Source organism: Sapajus apella, unplaced genomic scaffold, assembly GCF_009761245.1.
Source record: "Sapajus apella isolate SASKATOON/1434 unplaced genomic scaffold, GSC_monkey_1.0 scaffold28, whole genome shotgun sequence".
NCBI lineage: Eukaryota > Metazoa > Chordata > Mammalia > Primates > Cebidae > Sapajus > Sapajus apella.
In genome coordinates, this window is record NW_022436968.1 from 25,114,355 (window position 1) to 25,137,397 (window position 23,043).

Sequence of the window (23,043 nt, forward strand, 5' to 3'; positions counted from 1 at the left end):
TTTTTTTTTTTTTTTTTTTTTTTTTTTTTTGAGGCAGGGTCTTGCTACATTGCGGAGGCTGGAGTGCAGTAGTGGCATCACATCTCACTACACCCTCCACCTCCCAGGCTCAATTGATCCTCCCATCTTAGCTTCCCGAGTAATTGGGACTACAGGCACTTATTGCCATGCCCAGCTAATTTTCGTATTTTTTGTAGAGTTGGTGTTTTGCCATGTTGCCAAGGCCGGTCTCCAACTCCTGGGCTCAAGGAATGTATCCATCTCAGCCTCCCAAAGTGCTAGTTTGTTTTTTCAAAGTAGAAAGACAATTGTTTATAGCATTTTAAAAATTTTATTTGGAGGCCGGGCGCGGTGGCTCACGCCTGTAATCCCAGCACTTTGGGAGGCCGAGGCGGGTGGATCACGAGGTCAAGAGATCGAGACCATCCTGGTCAACATGGTGAAACCCTGTCTCTACTAAAAATACAAAAAATCAGCTGGGCATGGTGGCACGTGCCTGTAATCCCAGCTACTCAGGAGGCTGAGGCAGGAGAATTGCCTGAACCCAGGAGGCAGAGGCTGCGGTGAGCTGAGATCGCGCTATTGCACTCCAGCCTGGGTAACGAGAGCGAAACTCCGTCTCAAAAAACAAAAAATTTATTTGGTGCTATTGCACTCAAGTGGAGAATCATAACCTTGTGAAATAGAGAGCATAGAGAAAATATCCTCTTTTTTTCTTCTTTTTTTTTTTCTTACTTTCCTATTTTTAAAATTTTTTATAGAGCTAGAGTCTTACTATTTTGCCCAGTCTGGTTTTGAACTCCTGGGCTCAAGCAGTTCTCCCAAAATTATGACCAAGGCCATAATTTTCAAAAGGAAAGTTTCTGCAGCACAGTTAATATCTGTATGAACTGGAACTGTCTCACACCACAAAGTTACCTTGAAATCAACAAACAAACAAACAAAAAAGAAAAAAAAAGAAATCATACTGCCATTTGTTGGCTTTTTGGTAACTTGAGATTTCAGAAGAAAAAATATGGTTATTTTTTATAAATGCTTAATTGCACATATATTTTAATATATACTTAATTGCATATGCTTAATTTTTCATGACCTATATATGTTCCTTTATTTTACTATTTCTTATGTCCCATTTTTTCCAACTTATTGCCTCTTAGTATTTCCCTTAGTTCTTCATTTGAGGGCCAGTGGATTTAAGGAAGAAAATTAAATTAGTTCTGCTAATTATTAGTAACTCTTGGTAAAGATTTTGTTATGGGGAGGATGTGGAATTTGATGCTCTGTGAGATTTGTTTAATTGAGGAAGAAAAACTATGCTTTGCTTATGCAATTAATAATTGAATATTATTTCAATCATACTTCATTGATTGTTTTTACTTCATTCTGTTTTAGTTGTTTACATTTCTAGAGCCATCTTGAGACATTTCTTCAAGAATAGAAAATCTGGTCTCATTCATTGCTGTTTTTCCAGCACAGAGCAGTGTCTGGAGTGAAAGCACTACAGCAAATGTGTGATAAATGAATGCATTGGTTATAATATATGCTCTATCAATCCTTTTTTAGAGTTGCTTCAGTTCTGTATAAACATTTGGATAACTATAAACCATTAGAGTTGTTGAAGATAACTCAAGCATTGACTTTTCTGCATTTCCAAAGTAAGGAGTTTTTTGTGAAACTTAGAGAATTACTGCTTAGGTAAGATAAAAATAGAAATGTTTGTTTAGTATTTCATTTTCTAGCCACAATATTTGTTTTGTTTAACTATGTACAGAGGTGCTAGAAGTTATAGAGCAAAATTGTGAAGCTTATTAGTAAAAATGTTATGACACTTTATCTCCCTCCATGACCATTCTGCCAATGCCCATGCTGGGTATATTTTGAAATGGAAATGAGGCCAGTAGGGTGATGAGTTCCCTAGGAGAGGAATGGCAGTAAACTGATGAATAGCAAAGCCATTCTCCTTTCCTGCAGAATGGAGTAACCATGAAAAGATGAGGGCTGCTGATTGAAAACTCCATTTGGGAGCATTCATATTTAGGGCCCTTCAGTCTTGCATGCATGCCTATTTTAAGGCTTATTAAATTTTTAAATTCAAAATTTTGAGAATAAGATATAATGGTGATGTTAGTGAAAAGGTGTCTTCTTTCTTTCTTTTCTTTTCTTTTTTTTTGGGGAGTCTCACTCTGTCACCCAGGCTGAATTGCAGTCACACGATCTCAGCTCTCCATCTCCTGGGTTCAAGTAATTCTCCTGACTCAGCCTCCCAAGTAGCTGGAACTACAGGTGTGTGCCACCAGGCTTGGCTAATTTTTGTAATTTTAGTAGAGATGGGGGTTTCACCATAATGGTCAGGCTGGTCTCGAACTCCTGACTTCAGATGATCCACCCACCTCAGCCTCCCAAAGTGCTGGGATTACAGTTGAGAGCCACTGCTACTGGCAAAAAAGTGTTGTCATACAGAATTTTCCCTTTATAATTTAAAATTACCTTATTTTCTATAGATACAGTTTTGTTTTTTTTTTTGAGACAGGGTCTCACTCTGTCCTCTGGACTGGAGTGCAGTGGTACAGTCATAGCTCACTGCAGCCAATCATAACTTGCTGTAGCCTGAAGTCCTGGGCTGATCCTCCCACCTCAGCCTCCCAAGTAGTATTGCTACCACACTTGGCTAATTTGATTTTATTTTTCATAGAGATGGGGTCTTACCTTGTTGCCCAAGCTGGAGTGCAGTGTGCAGTGGCATGATCATAGCTTTCTGCATCCTCAAATTCATGGGCTCAAGCAATCCTGCCACCTCAGCCTCCTGAGTACAAGGTTTTACAGGCTTGAACCAGCATACAGTTGAAAATGATTTTTATTATAATAAAGTAATGTGACATTATGGTTAAAAAAGGTCTTGAACTGGGGAATATGAAATGACATGTTATCAAATAAGAATTTAGCATATTTGGATGTTATAAGGAAGTTTATCTTTTTCTTGAAGAAGTTTCTTCTTCTTAAGATGATAAGATGTTTATTGTTTCTTCACCCTTTCCATATTTAGCATAGAATTTCACAGACTGCCTCTGAATTATGAATTTTATGTTCTAAATTAGATATTATAAACTAGCCCAGACATGATTTATGTCTACACAGTGAGATTTTTTTGCATGCTTTTAAAAATTTTTCCATATTTTATTTTTGTTTATTTTTAAATTTTTCCATATTTTATTTTTTTGTTTTTATTTTTGTCTTTCTATATTTTGTTTTTATGTTTTTATTTATTTTTATTTTTGTTTTATTATTATTATTTTTTTGAGATGGAATCTCGTTCTGTCACCCAAGCTGCACTCCAGTGGCACGATCTTGAGTCACTGCAACCTCAGCTTCCCAGGTTCAAGCGATTTTCCTGTCTCAGCCTCCTGAGTAGCTGGATTACAGCTGATTTTTATATTTTTAGTAGAAATGAGCTTCACCATGTTGGCCAGGTTGGTCTCGAACTCCTGACCTCAAGTGATCCACCTGCCTCAGACTCCCAAAGTGATGGGATTACAAGCACGAACCACTGCACCTGGCCTATGTTTTTATTTTTATTTTTATTTGATTTGATTTTTTTTTGAGATGGAGTCTTACTGTCACCAGGCTCGAGTGCAGTGGCGCGATCTCAGCTCACTGCAACCTCTGACTCCCTGGTTCAAGCGATTCTCCTGCCTCAGCCTCCCAAGTAGCTCGATTACAAGCATTTGCGACCATGCCCAGCTAATTTTTGTATTTTCAGTAGAGATGGAGTTTCACCACTTTGGCCAGGATGGTCTCAATCTCCTGACCTTGTGATCTGCCCTCAGTCTCCCAAAGTGCTGGGATTACAGGTGTGAACCACTGTGCCGGGCCTATGTTTCTGTTCTTTTAAAAAATATTTCAGTAGCTTTTGGTATACAAGTGGTTTTTTGTTATATGGATGAATTGTATAGTGGTGAATTCTGAGATTTCAAGTGTGCTCGTCACGTGAGTAGTATACTTTCTACCTAACATGTTTTTTTTTTTTAATCCCTAGCTCGCCTCCCAACCCGGGTTTTCTGAGTCTCTAAAGTCTATTATATCACTCTGCATGCCTTTGTGTACTCATAGTTTAGCCCCCACTTATAAGTGAAAGTATATGATTTTTGATTTTCCTCTCCTCTGTTACTTCACTTAGAATAATGGCCTCCACCTCCATCCATGTTGCTTAAAAGACATTATTTTCTTCCTTTTAATGGCTGAGTAGTATTCCATGGTGTATATTTACCACATTTTCTTTATGCACTTATTAGTCAATGAGCGTTTAGGTTGGTTAACATCTTTGCAGTTGTGAATTGTGCTGCTGTAAACATATACTGCACATTATTTTTTTAAAAAATTAAATTATTCAATACTGTTGAATACTTCTATGTATGTTAATAGAAAAATAAGAGCAGGAGTGGGATCATCAGATTTCATTTTCCTGTAACGTTTTGTTTCTTTTATGAAAAGACTTGAAGCATGTATGATAATGTTAAAGTTTATTAAATTCCAAGTAAGGAGAGTCTTTATATCTGTAATTTAAAGTTGTATCAAAAATATTTGACTTATTGACTAATAATTAAAAGTTGGGAGTTGTTATATAAAAATCATACATACCTCGTGTTTCAGAATTACCTTCTTCCATTTTAGTGCAAATAATCTCAAGTAGATATTAGAAGGAATGCAGTCTATTTGAAACTAATAATTCACATAAATGCTTATGTAAATATGTCCTGAAACAGCTCAGGGGACCCAGAGTTTTTTTTTTTTTTTTTTTTTGAGACTGGGTTTCATTTGTTTGCCCAGGCTGGAGTGCAGTGGCGTGATTTTGGCTCATTGTAACCAACCTCCAGCTCCTGGGCTTAGGTGACCCTCCTGTCTCAGCCTCCCAAGTAGCTGGGACTACAGGCATGTGCTACCACACCTGGCTAATTTTTGTATTTTTAGTAGAGATAGGGTTTTGCCATGTTGCCAGGGCTGGTCCCAAACTCCTGCACTCCAGTAATACAACCACCTTGGCATCCCAGGGTGCTGGGATTACAGGCATGAGCCACTGCACCTGGTCAGTGTGATTTCTTTTGTGTAGGGCTTCTTTTGCTTAATACTAAGTTTGTGAGATTTATCTATGCTTTTGTGTATAGTATTCTCTTGTAAGAATATAACAAAATTTATTCTATTGTTGATGGACATTGATTTATTTTCAGTTTTTGGTTATTATCAACAGTACTGTTTATGAACAAATTCATATATATTTTTTAGTGAACATACATATTCATTTCTGTGTGCCAGCAAATATAATTGTTAGTTCATAGGGTATGCATGTGCTCATCTTCAGTAGATGCTGCTGAACATTTTCTAAAATGGTTATACCAGTTCCTACTCCCACTAACAGAATGCATACATTGCTGTTGCTCCATATTCTTGCCAACACTTTTTTAAAAAATTTTTTTATTTTTTTTCCCCTATAACCCAGAACAATGCTCATGTTTTCTAATTTTAGCTGTTCTGGTAAGTATGTTGTGGAATTATAAATAAATAAACATAAATATCTAAGCTTTGGAAATTGAGGAAGTATTACAAGGAAAAATAGCAAATGGAGGTTGGAGAAATTTTATCTGTTGGGGGTTTATTTGTAGACAAGTATCTCAAGACTGGTAGTTCCACAGTGATGCAGTTTTTGAGCGCTTTCATTTCTTTATATAAAATAATGTATTAATTTTTTTTGTGATTATAAGACTAAAATATGCAGTACTAAGTGCCTACTTGTGTCAGGCACTGGGCCAAATATTATATAAAAATCATATTGAAAATTTTGGAAAACAAGTATATTTGAGAGGCTGAGGCAGTAGGATCATTTGAGGCAGGAGTTCAAGAGCAGCGTGTTCAACATAGCAAGCCCCCATCTACAAAAAACTAAAAAATTAGCAGATCGTAGTAGTTCATGCCTATAGTCCTAGCTACTCAGGAGGCTGACACAGGAGGATCACTTGAGCCCAGGACCTCAAGGTTACAGTGAACTATGATCATACCACAGCACTCCAGCCTGGGCTATAGAGTGAGGCTCTATCTCTAAAAAAGAAAAGAAAAGAAAAGAAAAAAATGTAAAGAAGAAAATAAAAATTATTCATAAACTCATTCATCCACTGTCAACAATTTAGTTTATTTCCTCGTTGTATACTACACACACACACACATATATATATATATATATATATTTTTTTTTTTTTTCATAGTTGACCATACAATTTTGTTTGTTTTTGGCCATTTTACCTTGTAAGCATTTTTCTACATCATTAAGTAATTTTTGTAAGTCTTTTCTAATGGCTGGTTAGTAACCGTCATATGACTGTACCATAATTCACTTATTGCTATTCCCCCTCATTATTTAGATTGTTTTCACATATAAAAATATGATAAGTCATGGTGGTGTGCCCTTGTATCCCAGCTATACCCAGCTATACTTGGGAGACCAAGACAGGAGGATCACTTGAGCCCAGGAGTTGGAGATCAGCCTGGGGAACATCGTAAGACTCCCTCTTAAAAAAAAAAAAATGACTAATAACACACATCTTTTCTTACTGGATTTTATTTTTTATTTTTTTGAGATCGAGTCTTGCTCTCTTGCTGAGGCTGGAGTGCAGTGGTGCAATCTTGGCTCACTGCAACCTCCGCCTCCTGGGTTCAAGCGATCCTCCTGCCTCAGCCTCCCAAGTAGCTGGGACCACAGGTGTGCACCACCATGCCCAACTAATTTTTGTATTTTTAGTAGAGATGTGGTTTCACCAATCTCTTCACCTTGTTATCCACCCACCTTGGCCTCCCAAAGTGCTAAGATTACAGGTGTAAGCCACTGCACTGGCAAAAGACTTCCCTCTTTCCTGGATTTTATGTTAGTTTATTAGGTTAGTTTCCCAAACAGGGATTGACCACGTCAAATGTTACAATTAAAATACTTTTAAAGTTCTCAAGCTATACTGCTAAATAACTTTCCAGGGAGTTACACCAACTTTTTAAGTTTACTAATAAGAAATGAGAATGCCTGTATCAGTACACCCTTGCTAACATTGACTATTAATATTATGATTATTTTAGTATGCTAATTTAAAAATTTTAAGTGGTTAGGCATAGTGGCTTATGCTTGTAATCCCAGCACTTTGGGAGGCTGAGCTGGGAGGATTGTTTGAGCCCAGGAGTTCAAGACCAACCTTGGCAATAAAGCAAGACCCTGTCTTAACAACAACAAAAAATTAAAAATTAAGTAAGTAGGGTAGCATGTGCTTGCATTCCCAGTGTGTAGGGAGGCTTAGCCCAGGAGGTCAAGGCTACAATGAGTTATATTGTGCCATTGCATTCTAGCCTGGGCAACAGAATGAGATCCTGTCTCAAAAATAATAATAATAATAATTTAAAAAGTATTTTAAAAGTAACTCAATTTTATTTTAATTTAGATTGCATTATTCCTTCCACTACTTCTGTACCTAAACATTATTATTATTTTTTGAGACGGAGTCTTGCCCTGTCGCCCACGCAGTAGTACAGTGGCCCAATCTCGGCTCACTGCAACCTCTACCTCCTGGGTTTAAGCGATTCTTGTGCCTCAGGCTCCCTAGTAGCTAGGATTACAGGCATGTGCTACCACGCCCAGCTAGTTTTTTGTATTTTTAGTAGAGAGGGGATTTCATCATGTTGGCCAGGCTGGTCTCGAAGTTCTGAGCTCAAGGTATCCCCCACCTTGGCCTCCCAGTACTGGAATTACAGGTGTGAGCCACCATGCCTGGCACCTAGTTTTTAAATTTTTTTTTTTTTTTTTTTTTTTTAACAATTGTCCTGGTGTCCTGGGACTCTTACCATGGGGATTTGGGAAAGAAGTAGAGAATGGGGTCATCTGTATGTCCTTTTTCTTTTGTTGGTGTTTGTTTGTTTTAAAAGTTGGACTATGTATCGGAAGCGAAAAAGGAACCCATTTTATTACATGATCACTGTATGCCAGGGCCTGACAGGTCATATCAGAAATTGAACCCAAATTCTTTCTTCAGCAGCAGCACTGGAAACACATGTTCTGACATGGACTTTTTGTTTCCCTGGGACTATGGTTTTATTTTTGAATAAAAAATTTTGACCTGTGCTTCAGAACGTCTTAGGCTTTCCTGAATAATCCTTCACGGATCTGTCGTCTTTGAATTTATCTAACTCTTCTTTTTTTTTTTTGAGACAGAGTCTTACTCTGTCACCTAGGCTAGAGTGCAGTGGCACAGTCTTGGCTTACTGGAATCTTCACCTCCCTGGTTCAAGGGATTCCTCTGCCTCAGCCTCTCGAGTAGCTGGGGATTACAGGTGCACGCCACCACGCCCGGCTAATTTTTTTGTGTTTTTAGTAGAGATGGGGTTTCACCATGTTGGCCAGATGGGTCTCAAACTACTGACCTCAGGCAATCCGCCCACCTTGGGCTCCCAAAGTGCTGAGATTACAGGCGCCAGCCACCAGGCCTGGCCTATCTAACCCTTCTTAAATTAGCTTGTGTTATGCCCACCTGTGATGGTTACATATCTTGGCTTTCATTCACAGTTACTAGTTCATAACTTTTATAGCTCTTGGTATAACGTTTTGTTACAATGTTGGGTGCGTTGGACCTCCAGAAGCAGAATCTTTCTCCTGCCCCAAAGGAGGACTCTAATCTTCCTCCACTTTTCTGATTGTGGGTCGTAAGACGCTCCCCTGAAAGATCCCACCCTACACTCTGTGTGAAGAAATGCTGACATCATGAAGCTCATATAAACCCAAGAAGAATGGGTTTGGACTGCTTCTGGATAGCTGAACACATGAAGATTCCTAGAGGGTGGCATGCTCAGGGAGGGCATGGAAGCTTTGCACTCCTTCCCACATACCTCACCCTACTGTCCCTTCATCGGCATTCTTTATAGCATCCTTTATAATAAACCTGTAAACATAAGTAAGTGTTGTCCTGAGTTCTGTGAACCACTCCGGCAAATTAAACCCAAAGAGGAGGTTGTGGGAACTCCAACTTGAAGCCAGATGGTCAGAAGTTCTGGAGGCCTACATTTGCAACTGGAGTATAGGGTTTCTGTGGCAGAGGTCAGTCTTAAAGACTGAGTTCCCAGCTTGTGGGATCTGACACTGTCTCCAGGTAGATAGTGCCAGAACTGAATTGGACACCCAGCTAGTGTCCGCTGCTTAGAAGAACCCACACACATTTGGTCATAGAAGTCTTCCATGTTGATGATTGTTGTGGTTTGAGAGTAGAGGAAAAACACATTTTGAAAGAGATTTTTTTGAATCACCATCTTACCTATTAACTGCAGTACTAATTATGTATATTCATATTTTAATATATATTTTGGTTTTGTTGCTGATGTATTAATTTTGTTCTTTTCATTTTCATTTTGCAGTTATTTGAAAATCAGTTTCATACCAACTGAGATGTCCCTTCTGGTCTGTGCTATTTCCATGCTTCCTTCTCCTCACTTGGACGAAGTGGGGATATCCCGAATTGAAGCAGTTTTACCACAGTGTGACCTAAATAAGCTGACTGGTTTTTCTGCATCTGTTTTAAGATGGATTCAGTATGACCACATGCATTTGGATAGTAATACTGGGAAACAACTGAAACTACTTCAAAAATTAGATCACTATGGTCATCAGAGACTACAACACATCAACAGTTTTGATCTGTTATGGAAGGAACTGAAATCTCTCAAAGGAGACGTGTTTCCTGAGTCACTTATTGAAGAAATGATTGCTGCTTTACAGTGTTTCAGGGATGAAATTAATTACATAAATGTTGCAGAGATTGCATATTTTATTTCTAAAACTAATTACCTCAGTACTTTGCTACTTGATAGGATAGCCTCAGTGGCTGTTCAGCAGATTGAAAAGGTGAAATTTGAATGTTAGACTTTAATTTTATAGAGTTGTCAACTTCTGCAAGCATAATTTTTATCATAGGCACTTTGAGTACCTGGATTGGAATTTGAAGTTTAGAAATTAAATTCTGGGTCAGATGTGGTAACTCACGCCTGTAATTCCAGCAGTTGGGAGGCTAAGGTGGGAGGATGGATTGATCCCAGTAGTTAAGGCTCAGTGAGCTATGATCACACCACTGCCACTGTACTCCAGCCTGGGTGACAGAGTGAGACCTTGTCTCTTAAAAAACCTTAAAGCCACTTTGTTCTTCCAACATTGCAGATTTAGATCAGCAGTCATCCTTTGGTTCTTCACAATATTAAGATTAGGAATCAATTCTTTGAGGATATTCGTATTAGGATAGTGGAGTATGAATGATTTTTGGTTTTGCTTTTTCTTATTTTCTATAATCCCGTGGTATTACTTTTATCATTTTAAAGGAATTATATTCAAAAGTGTGAGATAAGCTTGAACACAGAAAATGATAAGGTATCCATTGACAACAGTATTCTTAAATTGTCACTGTATCTTGCAGATTTATTTCTAGGACTTACTTGTAAAATGCCTCTTTATGGATTATGTGAGAAGCAGCTTACTTACAAAATCACTATCATAAATATATCAGGGAAAGGCCTTTATTTAAAAGACAGTGTTTCTCACAAATGAAAATAAAAAAGTTATCTTATTTGCTTAGTATAGTGCTTGGCAGTCATTAAGTATTGGATGAATGAGTGAAAAATAAAATAAAAAGGCAAATGAAAGAAAAATAAATGCTAATGTTTATAAATTAAGAAACTTTACTACATTATGATTATTCTATAAAATGTACTGATCATCATGGAAATTGCTGATAATGTTTCCTATTCGATTTGGTGACTAATGAATTCTGAAACAGAATTAAGTAATTAATTAATTTATTTTAAATTTAAATAAAGACAGGGTCTCACTATGTTTCCCTGACTAGTCTTTTCTTTTTTTTAAAGATGGGGTTTCACCATGATGGCCAGGCTGGTTTTGAACTCCTGACCTCAGGTGATCCACCCACCTCGGCCTCCCAAAGTGCTAGAATTACAGGCGTGAGCCACCACACCCGGCCCCTGACTAGTCTTGAACTCCTGGCCTCAGTAATCCTCCCACCTTAGTCATCCAAAGTATTGGGATGACAGGCGTGAGTCACCACTCCCAACCAGAACAGAATTTTACACCTAACAAAATAAATTTGTAGATTATCTGATTTACTTTTTTTCTTGCCAACACTTTTGAAGTTATTAATAATTGTTGATGGGGTTAAATAAATTATAGCAGGGTGGAAAAATTAATAAGCAAGTGATGTTTATTATTTAACTATAGCGATGGTAGGAAAAGATTTCTCCTAAAAAATAATTAGGTTAAAATTGTGTCTGATTTTCCTCAAGTTTAGACTATTTGTTTTCTTTTTATACAGATCCATCCTTTTACAATTTTTGCTATTATTATTCCGTTCAGCGTTTTGAATTATGATCCACCTCAAAGGGATGAATTTTTAGAAACTTGCATGCAACATCTTAATTCTTACTTAGGTAGGTATATTGTTTGGTAATGCATTGAGTGAATAAGTCAGAGGATAGCTATTGCTGCTCAGCTAGGAGTGCCCCTCATTTAAAGGGTATCCATAATAGACATGAATTCTCTACCTAAAAAAATTTTTTTTTTTTTTTTTTTTTTTTGAGGCAGAGTCTTGCTCTGTCTCCCAGGCTGGAGTGCAGTGGTTCGATTTCAGCTCACTGTAACCTCCATCTCCTGGGTTCAAGCAATTCTCCTGACTCAGTCTCCCAAGTAGCTGGGACTACACACCTGGATAATTTTTTGTATTTTTAGTACAGACAGGGTTTCATCATGTTGGCCAGGCTGGTCTTGAACGCCTGACCTCAGGTGATCCACCCACCAAGGCCTCCCAAAGTGCTGGGATTTCATTCGTGAGCCACTGCGCCCAGCCGTAAAAAAAACTGTTGTATCCATTTTAATTTTGAAAAAAGTCAAACGTATAGAGAATTGAACAAAGAACACGTATATACTCACTGTGTAGATTCAACAATGTTAACATTTTACCCTTTTGGCCTGATCCATTTGTTTCTCTGACTCTATTTGTTTCTGAGCCACTTCAAAGTTGCAGGCATTGTGACCCTTCACCCCTAATTACTTTAGCATACATCTCCTAAGAATAATGACATTATTCTATACCACCACAATACTGTTGGCACACCTAAGAAACTTAATCATAATCCTCTAATATCTAATACACAGTTCATGTTTCAGTCTCCCTAAGTACTCCCAAAATACCTTTTTTTTTTTTTTATTTTCTTTTTTTTGAGACGGAGTTTCACTCTTGTTACCCAGGCTGGAGTGCAGTGGCACGATCTCGGCTCACTGCAACCTCCGCCTCCTGGGTTCAAGCAATTCTCCGGCCTCAGCTTCCCGAGTAGCTGGGACTACAGGCATGCACCATCATGCCCAGCTAATTTTTGTATTTTTAGTAGAGACGAGGTTTCACCTTGTTGACCAGGATGGTCTCGATCTCTTGACCTCGTGATCCACCCGCCTCGGCCTCCCAAAGTGCTGGGATTACAGGCTTGAGCCACCGTGCCCGGCCTCCAAAATACCTCTTAGAGTAGTTGTCTTGGATCCAGGATTTACTTACTGTGTTTGGTTGTTATCTCTTCAGTCTTTTATAGTCAGGAATTTCTTTTCCCTTTTTTCTTTTCTTGGCATTGACTTGGTTGTTTTTTTTCTGAACTTTTTTGTTATCCAGGTTTTCAAATATACAGAAAAATTGAAAGATCAATATAACAAACATCTGTATAATATACTGTAGACCCACAATGGTGATTGAGTATTGATTAACTTTGCCACATTTGCTGTGTGTATGCGCACAAGCACGTATGCATATGATGAACCTTCCAGCTGTCAGCTCTATGTACTTCAGGTTATAAGGACATTCTCCTGTGTAACTGTAATACTGGTATCATTACCATTACCAAAGAAAATTAACAAGTACCATCTACTACCTAGCCCATAATCAGATTTTCCCAATTGTCACTAAATTATCTCTTATAACTTTTTTTTAAACAATCAACATTGAGTGGTTATGTCTTTTCCTCCATTTATTTTGCTTGATATTTTTATAAAATGATTGGCCATTTTTTTATAAATTGTGGCACATTCTGGATTTGTCTGATTGTTTTCCTTTAACTTGCTTCTCCATCTCCTGCATTTGTGGTAAACTAGAAGTTAGGTATAGATGCTTGGTTAGGTTCAGATTAACCACTTGCAGCAAAAATAACTTGTACGTAGTGCTGTGTACCTTATATTTATATCACATTTGGAAGCACATAATATCTGATTGTTTCTCTCGATTTAGAAAGTAAAAAAAAAAAAAAAATGTTTCTTAAGAACCTTAATAGTTGTCTGTGAATTGTTTGAAGAGTTGCTCCTCTTGTACTGATTATTTTGTATCTCTTAAAAAGGTCTTTTTAAAAAAATTATCTTAAATTTAGAGATGGAGTCTTGCCACATTGCCCAGGCTGGTATCAAACTCATGGGCCCAAACAGTCCTCCCATGTTGGCCTCCCAAGTGCTGGGATTACAGGCATGAGCCACCACACCTGGCCAAAAAAGTCTTTTGGTAAATGTTTCAGTACCAAAAGTAGAATAGAAATAGTCCTTCCTGCTGTTGGCCTTAGCAGAAACAGTATGTGAGGACAGCAGAGACAGGAAATTACTTTTTCCTTTTCATTTTTATTTTGGATCTTGAGTTGGGTTTGGAACAGTTTGACCTTCAAGGAGTAGAGCTTTATGACACTTTTGTTTTCAGACTGATGCTATGTACTTGTCAGTATGATACAGAGGTTTTAGAAGAGAAATGCTCAGTAGTCGTTGCCTTTTCAGTCAACACTTTCCATGTACTTAACTGTCAGGTATTCTTCTAGGCACTGGAGATACAGGAGACAGTAAAAACGGATAAGATGCCATCATTGAGTTTACTTTCTGGTAGGGGGAGACTGTCACAAGCAATAAACAAGCCTCTAAGGTCAGATGGTAATAAGTACCTTCAAGAACATTAGAGCAGGGTAAAGTATGTAGGCTGGAGCATCATGTTAAGTGTGAGATGGAGTGCTATTTTGGATAAGGGATTCAGGGACTGCCTCTCTGAGGAGATGTCATTTAACCACGGATTAAATGAAGTAAGGGAGTGATCCATGTCAATAGATAGGGAAGAGAGTCCCAGGATGAAAGAAAGGCAAGTGGAAAGGGCCCTCAGATGAGAACATGTTTGGTTTTTTCCAGGAACAGTAGATTCAGTGTGGCAGGAGTGGAGTGAGGGAGACTGACTTGGCAGGAGATAAGTTTGGAGAGACAACCAGAGACTGATTTCTTCAGATCTTTTTGCTCTGCCTGGAGAGTAAGAATAATTACCCAGTAATCTACCAAGTAGCAGATACTGAGAGCTTCCATATCCAGCATAACATGTTAGGCTCTACATTAGGGATTTATATAGACCTTTAGACCTCTGGTGAAGCTGGTTTGAAACCAGTATAAATATATTAATTGTGTCTGCATCATGCTAATGGACTTTGCTACATTTTTGTGGGATCTATAGGCCAGATAGCATCTAACCATGTTTGATATTACTGTGTCACAGCCTACAACATGAGGCTGTGATATGTGTATTTATATGTGTATATGAATGTGTTACATGTGTGGCATACAGTTATACCCCTTTTTAGTCACACAACTATATGTAGAAAGATGAGACTTCGAATTGAGACTTAGTGTGTTCTCCTGGTTGTTGAGTCATGTGTCAACAACCAGAAGGAAATAAAAGTACATCTCTTCCCATATTCTCCAAATAGAGTCTTAGAAATTAGAATTTTTTCTTGCTAAAGAGTGTAAGGGAAGAAAGATTGAGAAGTATAGCTTTGAGTTTTTAAAATTTAATCAGAGAATGTTTTAAAAATTCCTAGGGAACTTTATAAGTACAATTTTAAATAACTAATGGAGTAATAATTTTATTTGTTTTGAAGTAAAGATGAATTTTGACAGATTGGTTTTGCTCGTGGAGATCTTCACTGTTAACTTCATTTATGACCTAGTCTTTCTTTATTAAATAAACTCAGCAAAAAATGGAAAAGGAGAGACTTAATGTTGTCTCTTTTGTCCTTAGTAAGAATATTGATGCCATTCAGGCGTTTTAGGTGACCCTTTCCCCTACATTAGAAACGTCCCTTGGATGAGGCAAATCAGGTAAATAGGTGAAGCCTTACACTGTGGGACATCTGCCATGCTCCTGGGTGACAGGTAAAGGAGGAGGTGCTAGGCAAGACCTAAGCCTCAAAACATGTACACTCTGCTTGAAGATCTGAGATCCCCAGAGAGCAGCATAGTATAATGGTCCAGGCTCCAGAGCTGGACTTTCTGGGTTAAACTTACTCTTCATTTGCCAACTCTGTGATCTCGGGCAAGTCATTTAACCTCTTTGTGCTTCCTAACACTTATTTATAAAGCAGAGATAATTGTTTCTACTGATTATGGAAATAGGATATAAGTGAGTTAATATATGTAAAGTGTTTTGAATGGTATGTAACATACTCTGAACACTCTTGTATTATTATCGCCAATACTGGGATCACTTCTTTTTACATGCACCACTATCATTTTTGTTTTGGATTCTTTCTTTTTCCAAGGCTATTATTATTATTATTATTTTGAGACGCAGTCTTGCTCTGTCACCAGGCTGGAGTGCAGTGGCGCAATCTCAGCTCACTGCAACTTCCGACTCCTTTTCCAAGGCTTTTTTTAAAACAATTTACTAAAGTGTAATAACAAATGTTCATGTAACTTTAGTATAATAGTGTGAATTTATGCAAATTGAATCACCCAGGGAATCAGTACCGAGATCAAGACACACAATATTATCACAGTACCCTTCTCCTCTTGTCTCCTTTTCCTTCTTGACCCCCACCCAAAGGTAAGCACTTAACTATTATCCTTACTTGTGACAGTATAGATTAGTTTTGTCAAGACCACATATCATTTTTTTTTAAACCTGGCTTTGCCTGAATAAATTGTAAGTTTATATATAAGTGAGGCAACTATAACTTTAAAAAGAATCTTGATTTTCTTTTAGGTATATTCGATCCTCATATGTTAGTGTTTCTTGGTTTCTCTTTGGCCACACTTGAATATTTTCCAGAAGATCTGCTAAAGGCAATTTTTAACATCAAATTCTTAGCTAGATTAGATTCTCAACTTGAAGGTACGTATCTACCTTTTAATTTATTTCATTATCTGTTGTACTTTATATCCAAGTCTCAGGCCCACCTATACTGAAGGCTTTAAATGTTAGTAACTTTTTTCTGTTTCTAATAGTATGCATACTTATTGTAGAAATTTGGAAAACACAAGTATAACATAGAAAATAAAAAGTTATGCATCTTACTAACAAGTAAAACTACCACTTTTAATGTTTTGGAGTATTTCTTTTCTGTCTTTCTCCTTCTCGTGTGTGAATGTTTACATATCTGTGTTTTTTTGTTTTGTTGTGAGACAAAGTCTCACTCTTGTCCAGGCTGGAGTGCAGTGGTGCAGTCATAGCTCACTGAAGCCTTGGACTCCAGGATCAAGTGATCCTCCCCCTTCAGCCTCCTGAGTAGCTGAGACCACAGGCATGTGTCACCATGACCAGCTACTTTTTTTTTTTTGTTAAGAGATGGGATCTCACTGTATTACACAGGCTGGTCTCAAACTCTTGAGCTCAAGTGATTCTCCCTCTTCAGCCTCCCAGATGCTGAAATTATAGGTATGAGCCCCTACACCCAGCCTGAATTTAATTTTAATTTGTTAAATTTTTTATTTTTATTTTTTGAAACAGAATCTTGCTATTTTGCCCAGGCTATTCTCTACCCACTGGCCTCAAGCAATCCTCCTGCCTCAGCCACCCAAAGTGTTGGGATTACAGGCATGAGCCATCTTTCTTTTCCTTTCTTTTTTTCTTCTTTTTTTCTTTTTTTTTTTTTTTTGAGACAGAGTCTTGCTATGTTGCCCAGCCTGAAGTGCAGTGGCACAATCTTGACTTACTACAACCTCTGGCTTCCCAGTTCAAGTGATGGATTCTCCTGTTTCAGCCTCTCTAGTAGCTGGGATTATAAGCATGCACCACCACACCCAGCTAATTTTTGTATTTTTAGTAGAGATAAGGTTTCACCATGTTGGCCAGATTGGTCTTGAACTCCCGACCTCAAATGATCCATCTACCTCGGCCTCCCAAAGTGCTGAGATTACAAGCGAGAGGCCCCACACCTGGCCTCTATATGAATTTAAAACAAAATTTGGATTATTTATACATTCACTTTTTTTTTTTTTTGACTCGGAGTTTTGCTCTTGTTACCCAGGCTGGAGTGCAATGGCGCGATCTTGGCTCACCGCAACCTCCGCCTCCTGGGTTCAGGCAATTCTCCTGCCTCAGCCTCCTGAGTAGCTGGGATTACAGGCACGTGCCACCAGGCCCAGCTGATTTTTTGTATTTTTAGTAGAGACGGGGTTTCACCATGTTGACCAGGATGGTCTCGATCTCTTGACTTCGTGATCCACCCGCCTCGGCCTCCCAAAGTGCTGGGATTATGGGCTTGAGCCACCGTGCCCGGCCACTTTTTTTTCTTTTTGAGATGGAGTCTCACTCTGTCACCCAGGCTGGAGTGCAATGGCAGTCTTGGCTCACTGCAACTTCTATCTCCCGGGTTCAGGCAATTCTCCTGCCTCAGCCTCCTGAGTAGCTGGGACTACAGGCTCGTGCCACCACACCTGGCTAATTTTTGTATTTTTAGTAGAGACAGGATTTCACTATGTTGGCCAGGCTGGTCTCAAACTCCTGACCTCGCGATCTGCTCACCTTGGCCTCCCAAAGTGCTGGAATTACAGGCGTGAGCCACCACGCTGGCTATATATCACTTTTGTATGCTGCCTTCTTCCATCTGACTATATTTTGAACAATTTTCCATGTTATTAAATATTTTTTGATGTCATGATTTTTATTGGCTACATAATATCCCATTACATGGATATAATAAAATTTGTCATCTTACAGGTTGTTTCCAATTCCTCATTATTGTAAGTAATGAATTGTTATACATGAATCATTGCTTCCTTAGGATAAAAACCTAAATATGGACTATTAGGTGAAAGAAAATTCTTGGGAGTATTTTTTAAATGTGTTTTTAACATTCATGATTAATGAGAACAGTGCAGGAGTTGGTCCTAATCATGCCACTGAATGTAATAATTTAAAAATATAAAGCATATGTGTGTAAATGAAGTATTTTTATAGTATTAGAATAAAAGCATCTACCAGTAGTGGGGATAAATGAATGTGAAAAAAATGGATTGTCTTTCCTAGGTCTCAGCTGTCAAAATTCATTAATATTTTATTAATTTCAGTTTTACCTTCATCTCTAAGTACAAGAGTCCAGTTTCATCTTATGGAGTTGAATAGAGCAGTCTGCTTGGAATGCCCTGAGTTTCAGATTCCATGGTTTCATGACCGCTTCTGCCAACAATATAATAAAGGTTTGAGTTTTCTTTTAGTTTAGATAGTAAAATTTAATTCTAAAGTAAATTATTAGGTAGTACATTGTTAATCTTGTTATACCTAAACATGACACAAGATGTCCCGAGAGAATCATGACATGTTTAATATTTTATGTGAGATATTGTAGGCGGGACATTATAAAAATTTCTTAATATTTGGGACATAACCCTCTTTTAGTTGAGAGCAAAGAACTTGTATTGAATTTAGTGTCATTCCATATTACATTGAAGCTGTTATTAGAAATATTAATCTTTATTTTTCAGTTTGTAGAATTGGGATGATTTTCATTAAAAAACTGAACAAGGCTGGGTGCTGTGGCTCATGCCTGTAATCTCAGCACTTTGGGAGGCAGAGGCGGGCGGATCACCTGAGGTCGGGAGTTCGAGACCAGCCCAGCCAACATGGTGAAACCCCATCTCTACTAAAGAGATCTAAAAATTAGCTGAGCATGGTGGCGGGTGCCTGTAGTCTCAGCTACTTGGGAGGCCGAGGCAGGAGAATTACTTGAACCCGGGTGGCAGAGGTTGTGGTGAGCTGAGATCGTGCCATTGCACTCCAGCATGGGCAACAAGAGCGAGACTCTCTCAAAAAAAAAAAAAAAAAAAAAAGATTGAGTAGACTAATTATTTTTATTTTTATAAAGGTATTGGTGGCATGAATAGAGCACAACAGCAGATTTATAAAATGTTAGCAGAGGTACTAGGAGGAATCAATTGTGTAAAAGCCTCGGTTCTTACGCCTTATTACCACACAGTAGGTAAGTTATTGGTAGGTTATTAGTTACTTTCAGAAAATCAAACTAATTTGAATAGAATCGTCTTATCAGTTGGAATTTTTGTTTTTGTTTTTCGGTTGGAATTTTTAAAAGTTGTTTTGGCTGGGTGCGGTGGCTCACGCCTATAATCCCAGCATTTTGGGAGGCCGAGCTGAGGGGATCACGAGGTTAAGAGATCGAGACCATCTTGGCCAATATGTTGAAACCCCGTCTCTACTAAAAATACAAAAATTAGCTGGGCATGGGGCATGCACGGTAGTCCCAGCTACTCGAGAGGCTGAGGCAGGAGAATCGCTTGAACCCAGGAGGCAGAGGTTGCAGTGAGCTGAGATCATGCCTTTGAACTCCAGCCTGGCGACAAGGTGAGAGTTTGTCTCAAAAAAAAATGTTGTTTTGAATTTTTTTCAAGTTGTTATTATTGAAAATTTCCAAACAACAGTAGAAAGAACAATAGAATAAATCCTCAAATTCCTGTGGCCCAGTGTTAATAACCAGGAGCATTTTGCTGTTCTTGAGGAAAAAAAAAAAAAATTAAGGTTAGTCCTCTACCAATTCTAAGTAAAACCCAGATTCAGATTCACTGAACATTTCCAGATCTTCAAAAGATTCTGTCCTCTCCATTCAGTGTGTGAAAATAAGAGAAATGACTTTTTATCTCTATTTCATTGTTTTAAGTTCATCTGAAAAGCTACTGTACTTGATGCTAACCTGATTAATCTTGTTTCTCAACTGGTCTAGTTGTAGAAGGCATTATGATTAGATTGTGGATCATATAAAGCTAGTGGACTGGCCTATGCTGATGGCAATATAAAATTTTCAAAGATATTGATACATTCAAGTGGTGATCTTAAATGAAAAAGATAAAATTTTTAGATAATTAACATAAACTTTCTACATTTAGGTTTAGAAAACCTCCGCATATATATAGGATATTTAAAGGGATTATAAACTTGTTATAAACTAACAATGTAAATGGTGGCCAAAAATCAAATACTATTTAAACCATATTGTTAATAATAACAAAAAAGTTCGTAATCCCATTGTATTCTATTTCTCAGACATCTTAATATTGTGTGTGTGTGTGTGTGTGTGTGTGTGTGTGTGTGTGTGTGTGTATTTGCATTTTATCCTTTTTAAGAGATAGTGGCAAGTAGGGTCTAGAAACAAAGGAGGACAGATAGTGAAGGATCTTGTCTAATCAAGTCTTAGAAAGGGCTAGAGAGGACTAAGATTGGATGGATTTCTATCCTTGAGCAAGTTCTTCTGAACCTTATTAGCATTTTCATCAGTGAAATGGAGATAATAATGCCTACTTCATAGGATTAACTGAGATATTGCATGTAAAGCATTTAACACTACCCTTGGAACATAGTAAGTGCTCAATAAATTTATTTTTATTTTTATTTTTTTATAGAGACAGGGTCTCACTATATTGCCCAGGCTGGTCTCAAACTCTTGGGCTTGAGCGATCCTCCTGCCTCAGCTCAGCCTCCCAAAGTGTTGGGATTACAGGTATGAGCCACTGTACCCAGCCCAATAAATCTTATTTGGGAATAAAAAAAGGATGCTTACTCTGAAAAATAGAAGTCTTATGGGGACCATAACATTTTTAAATGTTTGAAGGATTATTAAGTAGAAGAACTAGATATCTCTATCTCAGGGATGAAAAAATGATAAAAATGAAAGGAAGCAGATTTTAAGTTCGTGTAAGGAGAATTATTGGCTGCTTTCTGAATAAGTAATGTTGAGGCAGAGGCTGAATATTCAGATGATACATGTGTATGATTTCTGCACAGGGCAGGAAGGTGAACTAGATAATCACTAATACTTTCATCTTGTGCTACGAAACACATACTTTCCTTTGTTTGATTTTATATTAATCAGGATTGAATTGGATGTAACAAAAATCCATAAACATGTGCATGATTATGGCTCATGCACATAATCTTAGCTCTTTGGAAGGCTGAGGTAGAAGAATGGCTTGAGCTCAGGAGTTTGAGACTAGCCTGGGCAATATAGTGAAACCCTGTCTCTAAATAAATAAATAAATAAAATTAGTGGGCATGGTGGCAACAGAGTGAGATCCTGTCTCTAAATAATAAATAAATAAAAATTAGCAGGCATGGTGCTTTACCCATGTAGTCCCATTGGGAGGCTGAAGTGGGAGAATGTCTTAAGCCCAGGAGATAGAGGCCGCAGTGAGTTACAATCATGCTATTGCACTCTAGCCTGAGTGACAGAGCAAGACTTTGTCTCTAAAACAAAAACAAAGACAACAAACATTGAAGCGGGCATGGCAGCACAAGTCTGTAATTCTAGCTACTTGGAGAGACAGAGGTAAGAGGATCACTTGAGCCCAGAAGTTTGAGTCCAGCCTGGGCAATATATTGAGACCACATCTCTTTTTAAAATGTTTCTTTTTTTTTCCTCAGAACCGTATGAACATAACCCCATCTCTTAAAAAAAAAAATTACATGAGACATGTATAGCATAGAAAAACCAGAAAGGGCAGATAACAAAAAAGAAAAATCACGCATTGATATAGCCACTGTTTGCTTTTGGTGTCTGTTTTCCTCACTTTTTAAAAGAAAGACAAAAATGGTTTTCTTCTGTAGTGTTTGTGTCTTAGTCCTTTCCTGCTGCTATAACAAAATACCTGAGACTGGTTAATTTATAAACAACAAAAATTCATTTTTCACAGTTCTGGAGGCTAGGAAGTCTAAGTTCGAGGTACCAACAGGTTTGGTATCTGGTGAGGACCTGATCTCTACTTTCAAGAAGGCACTTTGAATGCTGTGTCCTCCCATGGCAGAAGAGATAGGAAGGCAAAAATGGCGCTCTTTTATAGGGTCACTAATCTCATTAAAGAGGGCTTTGCCAGGCCGGGCGCCATGGCTCAAGCCTGTAATCCCAGCACTGTGGGAGGCCGAGGCGGGTGGATCACGAGGTCAAGAGATCGAGACCATCCTGGTCAACATGGTGAAACCCCGTCTCTACTAAAAATACAAAAAATTAGCTGGGCATGGTGGCACGTGCCTGTAATCCCAGCTACTCAGGAGGCTGAGGCAGGAGAATTGCCTGAACCCAGGAGGCGGAGGTTGCGGTGAGCCGAGATCGCGCCATTGCACTCCAGCCTGGGTAACAAGAGCGAAACTCTGTCTCAAAAAAAAAAAAAAAAAAAAGAGGGCTTTGCCCTCATGACTTAATCACCTCCTAAAGGTTCTGCCATTTTTTTTTTTTTTTTGAGAAAGCATCTTGTTCTGTCACCTAGGTTGGCAGTCCAGGAGTGCAATGGCATGATTATGGTTCGTTGCAACCTCTGCCTCCAGAGCTCAAGTGATTCTCCCACCTCAGCCTCCTAAATAGCTGGGTCTACAGGCTCACACCACCACACCACGCTAATTTTTGTATTTTTTGTAGAGATGGGGTTTCACCATGTTGCACAGGCTGATCTTAAATTCCTGAGCTCAAGCAGTCTTCCCGCCTCTGCCTCCCAAAGTGCTAGGATAACAGGCATTATTAGCTACCACGTCTGGCCTAAGGTCTCACTATTATGATTAATACATTGATGACTAAGTTTCAACATATGAAATTTGGGGACATATTCAGATCATAGCAGTTTATAACTTTATGTGTTGTGAATATTTTTCTATGCCAACAGATATGCTTATACATCTTTTTTAGTTACTGCATATTTCATTGAGTATG

General features: G+C 38.2%; 1 protein-coding gene across 1 annotated transcript in view; it reads left to right on the forward strand.

Annotated features, from left to right (window-relative positions):
- Window positions 1-23,043, forward strand: part of FASTKD1 (FAST kinase domains 1) — a 45,907-nt gene that overhangs the window by 15,859 nt on the left and 7,005 nt on the right. Inside the window, 6 exon segments of the mRNA XM_032293050.1 lie at window positions 1,564-1,695; window positions 9,427-9,913; window positions 11,385-11,499; window positions 16,104-16,232; window positions 18,410-18,538; window positions 19,204-19,317. Coding sequence (XP_032148941.1) covers window positions 1,564-1,695; window positions 9,427-9,913; window positions 11,385-11,499; window positions 16,104-16,232; window positions 18,410-18,538; window positions 19,204-19,317 — 1,106 coding nt within the window.